The sequence below is a fragment of the Canis aureus genome, chromosome 23 (genome assembly GCF_053574225.1).
Source record: "Canis aureus isolate CA01 chromosome 23, VMU_Caureus_v.1.0, whole genome shotgun sequence".
Taxonomy (NCBI): Eukaryota; Metazoa; Chordata; class Mammalia; order Carnivora; family Canidae; genus Canis; species Canis aureus.
Window position 1 is genome coordinate 16,458,951 of NC_135633.1, and position 15,913 is coordinate 16,474,863.

The 15,913-nt window shown below is 47.5% G+C and overlaps 1 protein-coding gene across 1 annotated transcript in view; it reads left to right on the top strand.

Moving 5' to 3' along the window:
• GALNT18 (polypeptide N-acetylgalactosaminyltransferase 18) overlaps positions 1-15,913 on the top strand; it is a 338,232-nt gene that overhangs the window by 284,055 nt on the left and 38,264 nt on the right. Inside the window, exons 8-9 of the mRNA XM_077866468.1 lie at positions 1,368-1,505; positions 7,192-7,287. Coding sequence (XP_077722594.1) covers positions 1,368-1,505; positions 7,192-7,287 — 234 coding nt within the window. The remainder of the gene's footprint in view (positions 1-1,367; positions 1,506-7,191; positions 7,288-15,913) is intronic.

The window sequence follows — 15,913 nt, forward strand, 5'->3', positions numbered from 1 at the left end:
GCTTCCGTATCTAACTTTGTTCCTGTTGAGCCCCCATGGTCTAATTCCAAATACTTTGTTCCAAATACTTTGTTCCAATCACATGCAGATATGTGGAGCAGCTATCTTTGCCATTTTTCTCAGACACTTCAAATGTAAATTCTATCCATTTCATTACCTTCCCAAGCCCACGAACTCGACCCCAGAGTTGACACTAGAACCAGGGGGCTCACACAGCCAGCGCACGAGCTGCAGTGTCAGTGGGAGAGAGCTGTACCTCCCTGGCCTCCTCTCTCTCCACTCTGGGATATTGTCTTATGAGATACCACAGGACCTCGCTGGTCCCCGGTTCCATGGTGTCATCCTCTGAGATTCACTGAGTCCCCATCTGATCTCCAGCTGCAGAGACTCCTCACCATCCTCTGCTGTGGCATCATCCCTTCCTTGGCTGATTCTGTACCCTGTTCAATGGCTGGTGTCCTGGCCCAGGGACTCAGCGTCCTCCCCTCTGCTCTGGGACCACCAGAAACATGAGGGCTAACTCAAGGACACATCCATGTCTCCATCACTACTCCTTGCCTGCTGTACCGTGATGGCTCAGGGGGCCACCTTTCTGATACCCCTGGGAAGTGAGAGACACAAGTACTCTCTACACAAAGGTCCCCAAGCTGAGAGAGAGTCTGTTTCTCCCACAAGAACTTGGTTCTTGGTTTTAGGAGGCAGAACAGCAGGCTCTTCCAGATGCATAGCATAGGTTAAAAGTGCAAACTCCAGACTCAGGTTAATGGGGTTTAAATCTCAGCTCCACATTTTATCAGCTGTAGGACTTTGGGCAAGAGGTCCCTGAACCTTTCTTTGTCTCATCTCGGCATCTGTAAAACAGTCCTAACCCTATAGGTTTAAACAGACCACTATGCATTAATGTAAACATACGTGCACGCCTACAGAACAGAACCTCACACTTCACAAGTGTTCTACAAGCCTTTGCTGTTGCAATTATTAGGAATAGTGTTTGGATTAATATCAATCCATCTTCAACTCTCTCCCTTCCCTCTCTCTCTCTCCCCCCAAAGCTCAGAATCTCTTATGAGGTAGGAAAAAACCGTACACTGACTGTATGCTTCAGTTTCTTTCACCTACCCCTGGACCACAGCTTTTCTTTTCCTTTTTTTCTATTTATTTGCAATGGCCTTAGCTGACAGTACCCATCAGTGCTGACCCCATTTTTCAGTGTCCACATGGGGAGAGTCATGGGGTTAAGGGCATGGGGGGAAATGAATGAACTAAGTTCCCATGTCCTCCCTTCACTAAACAGTGTCTGGGAACCTTGGTGGGAAGAAGCTGCGCCCTAGTGGTGGCTGGATCTGTGCATTTGTGTCCCTGTGCAGGACTCGGGGATCGACATTGGGGACATCACGGCGAGGAAGGCTCTGAGAAAACAGCTGCAGTGCAAAACCTTCCGATGGTACCTGGTCAGTGTGTACCCAGAGATGAGGATGTACTCAGACATCATCGCCTATGGTGTGGTAAGAAGCGTCCCCTCGGGGCTTCACGCAGACACAGAGGGCATGGCCAGGCAGAGGGCTAGAGTTGGGGGAAAGGACTGAAGGAGCCTTTAGTCTCCTACGTGGGACCTCTGGTAGACCAGCAGGACAAGGGGCAGCCTCCCATGTGGGACCTCTGGTAGACCAGCAGTTGGGACACAGCCTCCCATGTGGGACCTCTATAGACCAGGAGATGGGACACAGCCTCCCATGTGGGACCTCTGGTAGACCAGTGGACAGGACGCAGCCTCCCATGTGGGAACTCTGGTAGACCAGCAGATGGGACACAGACTCCCATGTGGGACCTCTGTAGACCAGAAGATAGGACACAGCCTCCCATGTGGGACCTCTGGTAGACCAGCAGACAAGGGGCAACCTCCTATGTGGGACCTCTGGTGGACCATCAGACGGGACACAGCCTCGCATGTGGGAACTCTGGTAGACCAGCAGATGGGACACAGCCTCCCACATGGGATCTCCGGTAGACCAGTGGACAGGGGGCAGCCTTTGGTGTCATAGCCAAACCTTTCTGTTCCCTTGTTCTAAAGTCTCTCCTTTAGAGTCTTAAGCAATTTAGCTCTAGCTTCAAACCTGCATGTTCTACTTATTAAAACAAAAACCTGCAGTTAGGGTAGCCTTGCAAGGTAACATAAAAAACACCCACTGTTCCCCAGAGTGAGTGCCAGAGTTCTAGCAACCAGCCCGCATGCTCCCCTGTCTAAGGGCTTACACTCTCCACTCATGCACACGGCCTCCAGGAAAGGAGTTCTGGAACGTAACCTTCCCTGGTTCACTGTATTTTGAGGGATGTTTCAGTCCCACCTGTTGGTTGGCACAGAGCAGTCACACCAATGGAGGGCAGAGCACAGGGTTTGGATCCAGAAAGACCCAGTACCAATCTTGGCCAAGCCACTTGTCAGTCAAGTGTCTTAACATCTATGGGCCGCTGTTTCTTCCTATGGGGCAAAATAATACTGTGCTCCTAGAGTAGAAAAAAGCCTAAGATACATAAATATCATATATCCTGACAATTTGCATGTTCTGTCTCAAGTTAAGATGCTTTGACTATGACAAACTACCATTCTCCCAATGATCTCAGGACCATTCAGCTCAAAGTATTTTCAATGATAGCTGATTGATTTTTTTGATATCTCATCTGGTTTTTGCTTCCTGAACACATAGAGCTTTTCTGCTGACAGTTATAAGCTCTCAAACCTACATAGAGGACTGCTGCCATGTTACACGAGGAAACAGAAAGGCAAAGTGACCTTCCCATGTTCACGTAGGTCATCGATGGAGAAACTGAGTCTAAAACATCGGCTTCTGATATCACTCTGCTTCTTCCCTTTGGAGAGTATTCCCTCAGGCCTTTTGGATATCCCGGGATAAAACTTGAAGGAAGAACTGAGGCCTCTTCCTTGGATGAGCTGTGATCAGAACTGAGTTCAAGGCCTGCCTCAGCAGGAATGTATCACGCAGAGCATCTGCCTGGGAGGGGAAGAAGAACGCTTGCTGAAGATTGGCCTCCGTGTTCTCTGTGGGCCTCCCAACTTTAACATCTTGGATTCTCCAGAACACAGAGCCAGGATCCCAGGAATCCCCGTATCCCCCATCAGACCTCTGTTGTCTAGAAGGCCAACCTGTAGGAGGGGGTCATATTCTCCCACAAAAGTTTCTACGGCATGGTTGACACATCCTGAGGAAGTTACTCAGTGGCCCCTTCCGTCTTTACTTCTCAGGCTGGTGTAATTCGGGTGCCAGAAAACTTAGCTGGTGCCACCTGGCTATTACCTGAAACTCCATATGCTGTTGTCTGTGAAGTGCCCGTCAGTCCCATCTCCCTCCCCAGGGCCGTTCTGAGGACCAGCTGTTGCTGGTGCCCCCACACTCTGCCCATAGCAAGTTGTGAGTGATGCTTGGCCATGCTTGAACCCAATCCAGAGAGGATGGTTATGCTGCTGTGGCTCTGGAGAAACCAAGCCAGGGCCAGCTTCTAGATTCATGTTCTCACCAAGCTGTCGTTGTAGCTGAACAGTATCAGTGGGAAAGCAACAGTGGAGGGGTGTGTGTGTGTGTGTGTGTGTGTGTGTGTGTGTGTGTGTGTGGCCATTGCAGTTCTGGGTTTTGATCAAAGGTATCCTTGTCTTCCAAGCAAAAGGGTCTCATCTGAATGACACGTACAGCAGGTTTACCATATGGCCCTTTTACTGCCACACCCAGAAACCTTTAGCTGATCAAATAGTAAGTGGCATATACAAGGTTGTGATGTGGATCTGTCTGAGTCCCTAGTTCAAGCTGTTTTTACTCCGATGTGCTGAGAAATCATTCTCTCACCATCCCAAAGGACTGAGCCATGCAGCCATCCCTGGGGCTGGCGGAGGTCTCCGACCCCCCACGTGTTCATCTACCAGCTGCTGTTTGGGGCCCAGCCACCTCCCCTCCCTTCTGGCTCCTCCACAGGCAGGGCTTGGACAGAGCAGAGCCACGCTTGCTTGTCAAGGAGCGTAATGAACTCTTAATGGGGGCAATAGGGTGAAGATGGGCAAAGCAGGCTTAGCCGCAAGAGCAAGAGGATTTGCTGAGGCTGAGTCATTCTTCCTGGTGATTATTTTTATTCTGAAATGCAGAGACCAGATGTCCTCTCAGGGGTAGAGTTTCTTTTTACTTTTTCCGTTCTGACTTATGCCAAACTACATTGCTCAGGTCAAATAACCTCCTGGGACTCTCAGTGGGGCCGGGGTCAAGTCTATAACCTAGCCCATTAATCCACTAATAGGTCCCATTAATGACACCTGCGGGCAGAAGGGCCTGTGGGCCCCATTGTGTGGGCATGGGTTTCCCCTGGATCATTGAGCCCCATGGGGGTCTTTGGATTAATCCCAGCTCTAGTGCTGACAGCAGAGTTGGAGCAGCATCTAGAAACAGACATGCCCGGCTTCTGAATGTTAGCTTTGCCATTCACTCCCTGTGTAATCCCGACAATTTACAAAACCTTAAAAGCTACAGTCATACCATCTCATGGGCATTTTTCAGTCTCAGGATTGTCCCCATCTGGATGATGGGAAGAACTTGTCACTTGCCCACTTGCCAGTGTCATTCATCTGGGAATGCCATTCCTTTGTTCACTATCTTCATTCATTCCTTCCACGTGTATATTGACTGTCTGCCATGTGCTGGGCTGGCCCATGTCAGAGACCATGAGAAAGACCAAGACCTGGCCTGGTCAGACAGGGGAGAGAGACAGGCACATGGAGAAGTGCCAGGAACACGCACACTAAGTGCAGCAACAATTTAAATGGAGGTGCTGGTGGAGCACAGGGCCATGGCCTTCCACCCACACTTGAGTCAGGAAAGACTTGCAGAATGACAGAGAAGCTGAAGACCAAAGGAAGAGAGGGGTTTAACCAGACTAAGAGAAAGCATAAGTAGAGGCAATATGGGGAGGGGTCCGTGCCACAGGAGCAGCATCACAGCCAGGGAAGTGAGGCAGACCTACTTGCTATGCCGCGGCTCCTAATCCTTAAGAGAGAATATTGCCAACCTGGCTGGGTTCTGCTGAGCATGAGATGGGGTGACCCGTGGAAAGCGCTGAGCACAGTAGCTGGCACACAGATGCAGCTCTAACAGCAGGTTTCCCTTAGTGGCTGTCTGCAGGGTTACAGCGGTCATGAGAATAGCTAACAATTACTGCACATTTGCCATTTGCCAGGCCCTGTACTCCGTACCTGCGGGTGTTGTTGCACTTACTCCTTCTAACAATCCTCTGAGGTGGGGGCACCAGTCCTATCCATATTTAAGAGAAAAGAAAACAGACAAGAAGGAGTTGTGTTCTCTGTCCAAGACCACACAGCTGGAGCCAGGATCCCATCCCAGCCTGTGTGTCCCCACAGCACCCACAGACCACCTGCTTCATGGGGAAGGGATGACACAGAGCCGGGAGGCCTTTATCAAAAGGTACCACCTAGGTCCTCACCCAGAGGATGGCTTTGAAAACCTAGGAGAAAGCCAAGTCTGACACCTGCGCTCTCTGGACCTTTCTCCCTGTGACAGCAGCTCGAGGGTCTCACTAATGGATTACAGTCCTCAGCTTCATAGAGGGTGTTTACATGTGCTCCCTCACAAAGGCAAGCCGAGTAGTTGTTTTATAGAAGAGCATGTTCTGCATAGATGTTTCTGGGGCTCTGCCTAGGGTTTATATTTCTTCAGGATCTCCAAACTGCAAGTCTGGGATTGAGACGCCTTCACCGCAGTAGAGGAGAGGAAGTTCAGGAGAAAAGAACTGGACTCTGTTCCTTGCTCCCTGTCAAGAACAGGGTATACATAGAGCACACATGTGCCTCTGGCTGTTCCATTTCGTACCCCTTAATTGGGTTCACTGCATTCCTGCCACAAGTCATCAGGACCGTGGAATATCAGGCACTGTCAGTCTTTGTCTGGCCTCCTTGGATAGATGACCCACCTGTGGTCCATTGCCCTGGTCTTCCCTGAATTCCAATATCCATTTCCTGGTCAAAACAGAGTTTTGCTGCTCACACGAGCTATATAAGCAAACTCAAGGTAAGGTGGGTAGTGATGCCACAAACTCTCCTATGGGCACAGGAACTGAAGTACAGCTGGACAGGGGCACTAGAGCTGGGAAGCCATAAAGCCATAGCAGGGGCACATTGTCTCTAGTCCTGTCTCAGGCTTCATATGTTCCTGGCCACAGCTGGATTTCTCTGCCAACACATGGCCCAGCAGATCCTCCATACCCAATCTAAATGGCCTCACAATTCTAGTGGCCACCACCCACTGACCCCTGACTCTCTCACCGAGAGTTCTAGCACAGAAGAGGATGATGAGACAGTTACATTCCAGAAAGAGAAGGATGGAGGAGAGAGAGAGAAAGAAAGAATTCTTAACTCATCCTAAACTGCCTGTTGGTGTCCACTGTGGTCTACTCAGCTGTGGCTGGTGACCAGGGCCATGTGAGCTATGTGCTGTCCTTTCCAGAGACTGGGAGTGGGCTTATTCCAGAAAGGGACACTGAAGATTGGCTTTCTTACCTGACATGGTAAGGCATTGGTTCTGTTGATTGCTATGTGCCTATAGGTGAGGCTAAGAGATCCTTCTCTCTTTACCTACTGCCTTGGCCCCCTCCTCTCTTATTCACCTGCCACTCTGGAGAATCTTCATCATCTGGGCACCCCTGGGGCCAGGCTAGCCACTGCTGGATCTGCAGGAGGCAGAGAAGACCTGGTCCCAGAGGACATCTCAGGCTGGAAAGCAGCTAATCTGTTGCCCACTTCACCCAACCTTCCAGAGCAAAGACTTTTATCCAGGGATTATTAAAAGCCTTTGTGCCACCTCTGTGGAAACAGAGAGAGTGAAAACCCTAGCACCATCTTTTGTGTGCATGCATGCGTGTGTATCTTTTATTCCTACCTAGACTGTCTCAGTTTATTGTTTAACAATATGAGAATGTTTCTCTTTCACAGGAGACTGGGTTCCCTCAGCGGCTTTCTGCCAGCCAAAAGCTGGTGCTTGTTGCTTTCATAGTATTCCAAGGGCCTCGGGTTGATTATGGAAATGGAGCCTGTCTCAGTGGAATGCTGGCTTCTCCTGATTTAATGCATTTGTTTCTCTGCTCCTTTCTCTTTGGTGTGGCCGCCTCTCCTCTGGCGTGCAGCTGCAGAACTCTCTGAAGACCGATTTGTGTCTCGATCAGGGTCCGGACACAGAGAATGTTCCCATCGTGTACATCTGCCACGGGATGACACCCCAGGTGAGTTCCCTGGGAGAGCCCCCTGTGGGGGTGTACTCAGGTATGTCTGGCATGGGGAAGGATGGTTAAACTCGTGTCATGGTGATTCTAGGCCCAGGGGCCTCCAGGATTTTTCATTAGGAGTATGCTCATGAGTAAAAGGGGAGAATCATACCTGCCTTGCCTGGAAGGAAGCTGGGATAGCCAATGCTGGGGTGCCTGGATCCTCAGGAGTGGGAACAAGGAAGGTGATCAATTCCTAAAGGGGAACACCTGCCTTCTTTGGGGAGGCTGTAGGTAAATCACAGTCCTGGTTCTGGCAGCCATGCCCTTCCCTAACAGGAGGGAACCCAAGGGCCCCCCAAGCTCCCCGACATCTCATAATCCCTTCAGAGTGCCATTTCATAGCCTTTGGGGCTCTGCCCTTTAGTAGATCACAGCTGCAGTCCAAAATTTATAGCCACAAGAGCTTTTCTAGCTCGTCTGACCTTCTCCTGGTGGAGAATGAGGGGAAGCTATCAGGAAAATAAGTTATCCTAGGAAAAATCAGCCAGTCACAGCCTAGGCTTCAGATATCCAAAGAGGATGCGGAGACACAGACAAGAGAGATGACATATCCAACAAAGTGCAATGGACCATTGCCCCTGGCTGCCATAGACTAATCTGTTCTGATTTGACATTTCCAAGTTTACTTATCTTACCCCCAGAATTGCAATTTTTTTTAAAAGATGGTATAGAAGATATGTATATTTGTGCAATCATACTTCAGTGTATATAAAAGAGCCGTTACCCCCCTCAACACACAACCGAAGGCTATCATGATATACGCGTGTCACCCGGCATACTGTGCTGGGCCTTCACGTCAATTGTCCACTGTGATCTCCTCCATCTCTTCCTTTCTGTGGGCCCAGCTGCTGTGGCATCACTGACTGGTCAGTCAGATCACACTATCCCCACACCACACTGTACAGCAACTCATTCTTCATTCTTACAATGCTGTGATATTTTTCAGGGTGGACTATTTTTATGTAAACTTTTTATTGACGTGTAACATGTGTATAGAAAGTAGACAAGTTTTAACTGTACAGATTAGTGAACTTTCAGAGCAAACACACCCACATAACCAGTACCCGGATCAGGAAAAAAGCATTATTGCCCGATTCTGAATTTTATATAAATAGGATCATAGGGTGTATGTCTTCTCGTGTTGCCTTCTGTCTTTCATCATGATATTTATAAAGTACCTCCATGCTGCAACATGTAGTTGTAACTTTTATTACTATGTAATATTCCATTTTATGAGTATACCATATTGACTATACACTTACGGCTGATGGACACCTAGGATATTGCGAACTTGAGAGTATTATGAATACTGTTGCTCTGACCATCCTTGTTCATGTCTTTTGGTGCACATATGCACTCATTTCCTGTGGATTTATACCTAGGAGTCGAACCACTAGTCATTGGGTTGCTCTGGTTACTTATAGCAGACATTGACTGTATAGTGTGTAGTCTGCTGGGGCTGCCATAACATAATGCCACAGGAACTTTATTTTCTCATAGTTCTGATTCCTGGAAAGTTCAAGATCGAAGTGCTGGCTGATTTGGTTTCTGGTGAAGGCTATTTCTGGCTTGCAGATGGTTACCTTCTCTGTGTCCCCACATGGGAGGAAGAGAATGAGTGAGCTCACTGGTATCTCTTCTTGAAGGGACACTAATCCCATTGGATCAAGGCTCGACCCCTCATTTAACCTTAACTTGAAGATCTGGACAATTCTCAGCCTGCTCATATTTTTTAAAAATGAGAAAGCTTCTTCTGAAGAAAATACTGAGTGCAGCAAAATGACTATTTGATTAAGAGATTGTGGTAGGACTCATGGATGCAATCCACCATCGCAGCTGCAGAAACCATAAATGTCGAGATGGGTTCATAGCAGCAGAGACACTGGCAGCCTGAACTAAAGAGAGGGCAGGACAGAATGAAGGCAGGCTGATGGGCCTCTTGACTTTCCCAAGACAGGACCGTAGAACATGCCCTCTTCCTCAAGAAAACGGAAGAATGGTGCTGAAGGCCATTCAGAGATCATCAGCGATGCCAGCCCACCATAGCCCTAAGAGCAAGGCTGTCTCCTCACAGGGTGGGCCTACCTCTCCGGTTTCAGTGGGCCAGGATGACCCTGTCCAGTGCCTCAGGAGTGGGACCAAAGCAGGGAACAGCTTGGGCAATGCCACTCCAGCAAGCCAAAGGGGCAGGCAACTGCACAGAGCCACGGGGGTGATGCTGCCACTCCAGTGGGCCTGGAGGGCAGAGCATCAAGACCAAGAGGGTTATTCTCAACCCTTGAGAGCTAACGGAAATAGTCTTGCCAAGGGTTTGGGCTTGTTTGGGACCCATCACTTCCTTCCTCCCAACTTCCCCCTTCTGGAATGCGCTTGTCTAGCCCATGTCTGTCTGACCACCGTATTTTGGAAGCACATAACTTATCTGATTTCATAGGCTTTTGGCTGGAAAGAAATTTTGCCTCGGCATAAATCATATCTTGAGCTTCACACACATCTGATTTAGATGATACTTGGATGATATTTGTACTTTAGACTTTAGAGTTGACGCTGGAATGCCTAAAGACTTTAGGGGCAATTGGGATGAAATGAATGCATTTTGCAGCGGAGAAGGAAATGAACTTGGGAGTCCAGGGGCAGAATGCTACAGACTGAATTGTATCACCCCAAAAATCATATGTGAAAACATTAATCCTGCCTGTACTTGGAGTAAGGAAGTAATTAGGGACAAATAGGTTATAAAGCTGGAAACCAAATCTGATAGAATTAGTGTCCGTGTAAGAAGAGACACAGAGAGTTCGGTCTCTCAATCTCTCTCTCTCTCCCCCACCCCTACCATGTGACAACACAGCAAGAGGGCAGCAGTTAGGGGGGTAGGAAAAGAGCTCCCACTAACAGCTGAACATACCAGCACCTGGATCTTGGACTTCCCAGCCTCCAAAACTATGTGAAAATGACTTTCTACTGTTTAAGCCACCCAGCCGGTGACATTTTGTTGTGGCAGCCCAAGCCAACCAATATACAGTGAAATAGTTTTCCAAATTAATTACATCAACTTTTACTCCCACCAACCACATATTAGAGTTCTAGTTGTTCCACATCCTTGCCAACATTTGGAATGACCTCTCTTGCTAAATTATAGACATTGTGTCAGGTGTATAGTAGTATCACACTGTGGTTTTAATTTGCATTTCCCTGATTATTAATTCCCTGAATTTTCAGCTCAGAAAATACCCACATTGTCCTTGAGTATCGGCCAAGGTGGCCAGGTCACAAGTAGTTTGGTCTTTTTGTAAATTCCCTGCCTTTTATTCCTTGCAGTCCAGGAGGCAGCTTATGAACTGGCTTTTAACAAGTGGATGTGGAAATCTGCAGGGTTGTTGCTTATCTGGGCCACTGGACAAATAGTGAATGTTTCCTCTGTGGGATGGTGGATGTCAGTTGGGCAAAGGCTGCCAGGCTACCAGCTGCTGATGATTCGATATAGGGTAGTCTATGCTGTGGTTACGAGCATGGATTCTGGAATCAGATTATCTGAGTCCAAATATCAGGTTTGACACTCTAGTTGTCAAGTTTTTAAATGGGGGCCTATTCTGTTTTCTGTAAGATACATGTTAATAATGGTATATACCATGAAGGTGGTTGTAAAGATTTAATACATGTCAAGTATTCAGAATAGTGTCTGGCATATAGTAAGTGTTTGATGAGTGTTAGCTAATAATATTGCTATAGTACTATACTATTATTATTGCTCACTAAGCTTTGCTCAGTCTATGCACTCTCAAGATTCTACCTCCAGCCCACGTTGAACTGACTTAGCCTCATGTGCCTGCCATGTCCCATGGATTCCTGCCCTGGTCAAAGCCTACCTGTAGACTAATGGAGCATCACTGAGTTTCTGTGGTAGCAAAACTGCAGTGGAGTGTGGGGGGAGGGCTTCAGGAAGTCTGAGTTCTAGGCTTGGTCTTGCCACACAGTGGCAATGTCACTTTTAACCCTCCCTGGGCCTTTATTTTGTTCTACTCTTTTATTGAGATATGATTTTACACTAAAATACACACATCTAAAGTGTACAGTTCAATGAATTTCCACATTTATGAACAACTGTGTAGGTACCATCCTGTCTGAGCCCATTATCCCACTGGGTTTCCTCATTCCTCCTCTTGGCCAATACTGCTACCCAAAGGTAATGACGATTCTGGTCCCTGGCACCATTGATTAGCCTCATCTGGGCCTGTCTTCTTCTCCACAAATGAGGAAGCTGGGCTGGCCAGCTCCAGGCCCAGCTTTACCAGCTCTATCTACTTCCTCCAGTTCTTCCTTTCTGAAATTCAGTCTGGGAAGCTATGAGTTTATACTGTGCTTGCCAGGAAGGCTGGGGGCTTCTTTCCCTTGGTGCTTTATAATCAGTTTCTTGATGTAGATCTATAGCAAGTCTTAGAGACTTGGGTCCCCCTCCCCATTCCTCAAAGCCACAGTCATGTGTTTGGACTGTGCAGGAAACATAGGGGCCCAGTTACTCTCTCCCACCAGGCTTGCAGTTGCAGTGCACAGCTCTTAGTGCCCAGAGGTAAGGAGGCTGGACACTAACCTCGGATCAAACACAGTTCCCAGAACAAGCTGCTGTAGGGACCCTGCTATAGCAGGAAATAGTTGAGCCTGGCCAGCCTAGTGAGCTGGAGATAGGGTCCACCTGGAGATGGGCTGTGTGTCCTTAGTGGAGTTCATCCATCCACCAGAGGTAGACACGGGTGCAGGGGACAAGCAGTGAGTGATAAGGCAGGGCTTCTGACTGGCAGGCCTTCCCAAAGGTATCTACTTGCCCCTAAGAACTTCACTGGCACATAGAGGGGATGAGAAAAGGAGGAGCTCGAGGATGTCACCTCAATATGAAGCCAAGGTACACTTCATAAGGGGACTGTGGACAAAACAGGCCCCAAGGATTCTCTGAATCTGCTAGACTTAGTCCAAATCAGACCCTCAATATGTGTTTCCAGGGACATTTTTCCCCTGACTGGCAGCTCTCAGCAAAATCTTTGTTACCATGGCCACAGAGGCCAAGGAAAGACCAGGGAGATTCACATATGCACAGATGGGGCTGCCAGGACTGCCACATACAGCAGTACAGGTGGTGCACTGCATAACTTCAGGAAAGGGACGTGGCACCTCATGTTGTTGGGGAGCAGAGATGAGCCCAGGTGACAGTCTTTGTGCCGTCTGCTATGAAATCTCACACATTCCTCCCTACGCATCACATATGATAGGAAGCTTGAAAATGTTGAAAGGCAAATGGTGAGGCAGTATATAGTGGTCAAGAACCAGGCTGTCTGGGTTCAAATCCCAGCCAGACCACTTACTAATCAGGTTCCTTGAGAGATGTCCAGATTTCCTTGTGCCTCAATTTCCTCACCTATATTATAGTAATACCTACCTTACAAAGTTGTAAGAATTTTAAAAATCGATGCACATAAAGCATCGAGACAACAAAACCTGGTACACAGTCACTGGTTACTAGATTTTGGCTATTCTTTACCAGGTTGGTAAAGAGATTCCAGACCATACCCTTGAGATGGGAATCATGTAGCCTGGAGAGGAGCAGATTTAAGAGGGACTTGAAAATATCCAACATTATAAAGACACAGATTTTTGGCTGAGTCTAAGGAAACTCATCCCAGTCATTGACTCAGGTGATATTGTGACTTCTCCATCCTCAGAGGTGTCCAAGTCAGGTTTGGTGAGCTCCAGAGGCATTATGAAAGGTTCCAAATCATGTAGACAGATGCTTAAGCTAAGAAATCCCTAAGGGTCCTCCCACCTTGAAATTCTATGACTTTTTAATTCTTTGCATTTTTTTTTTCTTCTTAAATCAACGAGAGTCCACCAAGTACCGGAGAGTGTTCTTGGCCCTGGGAAAGAGTCATGAACCTGATGAAAGTCACTCTCCTCACTAAGTTCCCATCCTACGGCTGTAGGCAGGCTATTCTTTATTTTTTAATCCTCCAGCCTTCACTACAGCCAGGACTTGGACTCTTCTCTCTCTCTCCTAAGAATTACATAAGTGGCCAGAGTTGAGCTGCCTACCTTGGATCTCAGCCAACCATGGCCAAGAATGGCTGGCGAAGGAGGAAAAAGGTCAAGAAGGCAGGACAGCAAGCCGGCTCTGTTTATCCTGCTGACCTTGACAGTCACTTCCCTCCCTTGGTTCCTTCTTTCAAATGTCTAAGTTTATCCGTTCAGGGTTTTAAAGCCAGAAAGAATCTGTAGTGGTCAGGTAATAATCCTCAAACCTCATTGCCATTAACCAAACTAGTTTATTTTGATTCCAGAAAGTAAAGTATGATTCTTAATCAAATTAAAACGAACATGTGACAAAAACTTAGTTAACTCATTCATAAGGAATCTAGTAAGAAGGTGAGGCAGGTACTGAGAGCATTTAAGGAGCTCAGGATCTGCAGGCACATTCTAAAAAGGAATGTTAGGATAAGATTGCTAGATTAGATACCGAAGTGGTTAGTGCCCTATAGGGAAATAAAATCATAGCCTTTAGTGTGATCTTTACTACGAAGGCAGAAATCTGGAAGTTAGCTTTTAACTTCATAGTGTCTGGGTACTAATCAAAAGGCAAATAGCAAAGTCAAACACAAGCACATTCTCCTGGAAAATTGCATCCTCTTGGGTGTGCCTGTTAGACAGTGGCCCAGTATGAGAGTCAGAGGGTAGACCATTTCCTCTCCCATTTTGTCTTATTTCCAGGTCTTAGATAATTCTCTTACCCTGTTTACAAAGCTGGCTAAAGGTGGAGCACCTCCCCAGGCCATGAGCGATGCAGATGCTCACAGTGGATTCACAGTCTGACCACGCGGACGTTGCCCTGTACTATTTCCTAAGGCAGCCACCACCAAAGTCTGCAAACTGGGCACCTCCAGCAGCCAAAATACTTTGTCTCATGGTTCTGGAAGCTAGAAGGTCAAGACCAAGGTGTTCCTGTGCCCTCTCAAAAGGCTCCAGGAAAGGATCTGTTTCAGGTGTCTCTGCTAGCTTCTGCTAGTCATTGGCCAACAGCATGGTGGTTGTGATGGCACAACTCCGCCTTCATGCGGTTCTCCCTGTGTGCATGCCTCTGCCCCTTGTTTTAAGGAAACCAGCCATTCCTCATCATAACCTAACTAATTACATCTAACTAATGACTCTGTTTCCAAAGAAGGTCATGTTCTGAGATACTGGGGGAGGAGAGTTAGGACTTCAAATGTATGAATTTTTGAGGTACACGGTTCTACCCACAACATCCCAAAGAGGAAGGAGCGTGACTGGAAATCTGACTTTCACACCTCAGATGAAAAGTGCCTCACATCCCTCCCTCTCACGTTTGATTCGCCAGAGCCAATCACGTGGCCCTGCAGCTAACTCCCAAGGGTGTGGAAAGTCAAGGTCTTCTGCTGACCCAGGAAGCCTGTCTCTGCTGCAGACACTTAGATATTTGCTAAGTCCGGTCCACCTCTGACAAATAACAAGAAAATGACATCTGGGCATGTGAGCTGGTTGGCCTGAGCCCAGATGTACTGCAGGTCACTGGCAGACACAGGCCTGGGAAGGGTACCTGTATTTTGGCTTCTAGTTTCTCCTCCATTTTCATTCTTTCATTCTTCAAACATATGACGGGTTATCTTTCAGGAAGGCCCCATAGTTGGGAAAGTTTCATTTCCCTTGAGAAACAGACTTGGTCTAGTGATAGGAGTGGTATCATGGGACTACTCATAGTGGGGCCCAATGGGGCCCAAAGACTGGGCTGGAAAGAGGGGCTGGATTCACATCCGTGTTTAAACCCTTTGAGAGATTCTGCTTACATGTTGTTTAAAAAGTTTACTCTGATACAGTTGTGATATTCTCAGCTCTCAGAGAAGGCCCTGGGTAGGAGAAAGCATGGTGTAACTAATCAAATTAGTGAGGTGAAGCTGCTGGGAAGCACGTAATTGGTTAATGAGTAAACGTAACCATTTTATTTAAATTAGCAGCAAATTTCTAGCTATCCTCAAAATAACGGAGAATATTAGCCCTCATTAGTGTAATAGCCTGGAAAATCTCTTCTGCTGGGAAAAATACAACAATGGGGTCTCCCCACAGACTATTTATTTATTTAATCAATCACTCCTTCACTCATTCATTCTTTTGCTCATTCAAGAAACATGCCCTCGGTATTACTTTATGCCAAGAGTTGGGAGAGGCAAAGGCAGCTTTGCCTAGGCCCCAGACCTGGGCGAGTCCCAGTCTGGAGAGGGACCCAGGCACTTACGTCATAACAGTTCATATGACGCAACCTACTGCCCCAAACCACCTTCTCATGAGCCCATCAGGATGGATAGTGCAAGACAGGGCCTGGGGACTTCTCCCATTCTTTCTGCCTGCATCTTCTAGACTACAGTAGACACGGGAGAAAATAGGTTTCCTATGGCAAAGTAAGTTCATGGCTGTAGAAGAGAGAAGATAAAGGGATCTTTAATTCCCTCTAAAGTTTTGGAAATACTTAAGCTGTCACATTGTGCTTTAGGAAATGCTTTCTGACTAAAAGTATGAAGATCAGAGCTGA